Source organism: Euphorbia lathyris, chromosome 6 (assembly GCF_963576675.1).
Source record: "Euphorbia lathyris chromosome 6, ddEupLath1.1, whole genome shotgun sequence".
NCBI lineage: Eukaryota > Viridiplantae > Streptophyta > Magnoliopsida > Malpighiales > Euphorbiaceae > Euphorbia > Euphorbia lathyris.
The window spans coordinates 25,468,085-25,470,072 of record NC_088915.1 but is presented as its reverse complement, the minus strand read 5'-3'; the positions used below and the strand labels follow the sequence as shown (position 1 = coordinate 25,470,072).

The window sequence follows — 1,988 nt, the reverse complement described above, 5'->3', positions numbered from 1 at the left end:
TGTTACCGTTCCGGAAGGCCTTAACTCGGGTGGAGTGAACGTGAAGTAAACGCGCAAGGAAGAAACGCGTGGGCTTATGACGTTAATTTCTGGGTCGCTGGTGGGGTTGGTTAGTGGAATAAAGATCTAGCGCCTCAATCATTACGTAACCCCTAAGAATCCTTAATATTACAACATTACCATTAAGAAAACTGGAACTGGTTTGTCTTAATGGCTCTCTCGTAATTAATACCTACAAGAAGGGTGAAAATAAGTAAAATAAAATTAGGACAGAGAGATGCAGGTATTGAGCCAATGGATTCAATAGCACGGGATTGTTGATACTTGCCGTTGTTTAGTATTGAAATTGAAATCTTTTACTTTTTCTTTCCTATAAAAAGTTGGCATTTCTTTCGGTTTGAACCAAACTCTTTTATTTTTTCTCTGTCCACAAGAAAACCAAAAATCTAGAGAGAGAAAGTGAAAATGGACTCAGTTTCAGGGAGTAGAAGAGGTTGTTTTGTTGAGGAAGATGATGGAGGATTGGCTTCTCTTGCATCTATGGAAGCTGGATTTTCAGGCAACAATTTGTCTAGGTCTCTTTGCTATGGAAGAAAGGGTAGTTTCGGTAATTTATCTTCTTATTCTCTTTCTTCACCAAGATCCGCAAGGTTTTATGATGCAAGATTTGAAGATCATCATCATCTGCCTCATTTCTTGGAATCTTGTTTTCTTTGCAAGAAAACATTGGGTGATAACAAGGACATCTTTATGTACAGGTATGTTAACTTACCCATTCTTGAATTGGGAATTGGAAAAAGTTTGAAACTTTATTTTTAATTTTGGGAGTTTTGGGTGTTGAATGTTTGAATTGATTGATTTATGCAGAGGGGATACACCATTCTGTAGTGAAGAGTGTAGACAAGAGCAAATAGAGATAGATGAAGGGAAAGAGAAGAACTGGAATTTATCTTCAATAAAAGCATTAAGAAAAAAAGAACAGAATAATAATAATAATTCAATTTCGTCAACCAAAACCCAGAATTACCCTTCTCGGACAGGTACTGTAGCCGCAGCATAACATATACTCCATACATAGTGATTATCAAGAATACCAGAGGATCAAGAAAAGGTGTATGATATATATTATCATATTATATGGTTTGAAGAAGATGAAGGTGTTTTGTCTAAAGGAGGAGACCCATTTATGAGTAAACTTTATTTTTGATCTTGTTTTTCATAAATTTTGGTGGGGTTTTTCCTGACTTTTACTACTGTAAAATTTACATGACATGTATAATCGCTGTTTTATTATGGCTTCTTCGATCTTCTTCTACTCCATTTTTTTTTTTTTGGGAACTTTTATAATGCATCATCAATGATAAAAGTGAGAAGAAAAGCTATATCTTAGTTCTTATTGTAAGTTCTTGATTAGATTTATTTTAGAAAAGTACTCCATAGAGCTGAAATGGAGACAAGCGTTGGCTCGTTTATACTCGTTCGTAAATTTATAATCAAATCTGCCTGCGACTATTTGGAGCTTCACCTTACTCAAGTTAGCCCATTAATGAACATGAGCTGCTCGCCGGGGCATAGACAGGGGGCCGACTCTTCCGGTGGCCGGAACCACCTTGATCCTGGCAGTTTCGGTCCCTTGTCTTTTTTTTTTTTTTTTTAATCGAGAATTGAATTAGCCCTCTGAAAATGGCCCGTTACATATTAGGCTTGTCTAAAATTCAAAATTTTGAACCTACTAGTGTTCCCTCGATTCAAAATTCTAATTTTTATTTAACATGTTAGAGCTTTCTAAATCCAAATTTCTAATTATTTTTTTTGGCTTGTTAGGTCTCTCTAAATTTAAATTTCTAATTATTTTTCTGTCCGTTAGGCCTTTCTAAATCCAAATTTTTAGTTTTTTTTTACCTGTCTCCTCAAATCCAAATTTTTAGTTTTTTTTATCCGATAATCCCTCTGAAATCAAAATTTTTAATTTTTTTTACCTATTCAGT

General features: G+C 34.8%; 1 protein-coding gene across 1 annotated transcript; it reads left to right on the top strand.

The window, feature by feature from the left end:
- Nucleotides 1-355: 355 nt before the first annotated feature.
- Nucleotides 356-1,298, top strand: LOC136232970 (FCS-Like Zinc finger 2-like). The gene is made up of 2 exons (XM_066022462.1): nucleotides 356-758; nucleotides 868-1,298. The coding sequence occupies exons 1-2, from the start codon at nucleotides 466-468 to the stop codon at nucleotides 1,058-1,060; spliced, it is 486 nt and encodes a 161-aa protein (XP_065878534.1). The 5' UTR covers nucleotides 356-465; the 3' UTR covers nucleotides 1,061-1,298.
- The last annotated feature ends 690 nt before the right edge of the window (nucleotides 1,299-1,988 follow it).

What these genes read in the sequence shown, in the direction of transcription:
- LOC136232970 (XM_066022462.1), top strand. Translation starts at nt 466, where the DNA reads ATGGACTCAGTTTCAGGGAGTAGAAGAGGTTGTTTTGTTGAGGAAGAT. An exon ending in AAGGACATCTTTATGTACAG is followed by an intron (nt 759 to 867) that starts GTATGTTAACTT and finishes TGATTTATGCAG; the next exon opens with AGGGGATACACCATTCTGTA.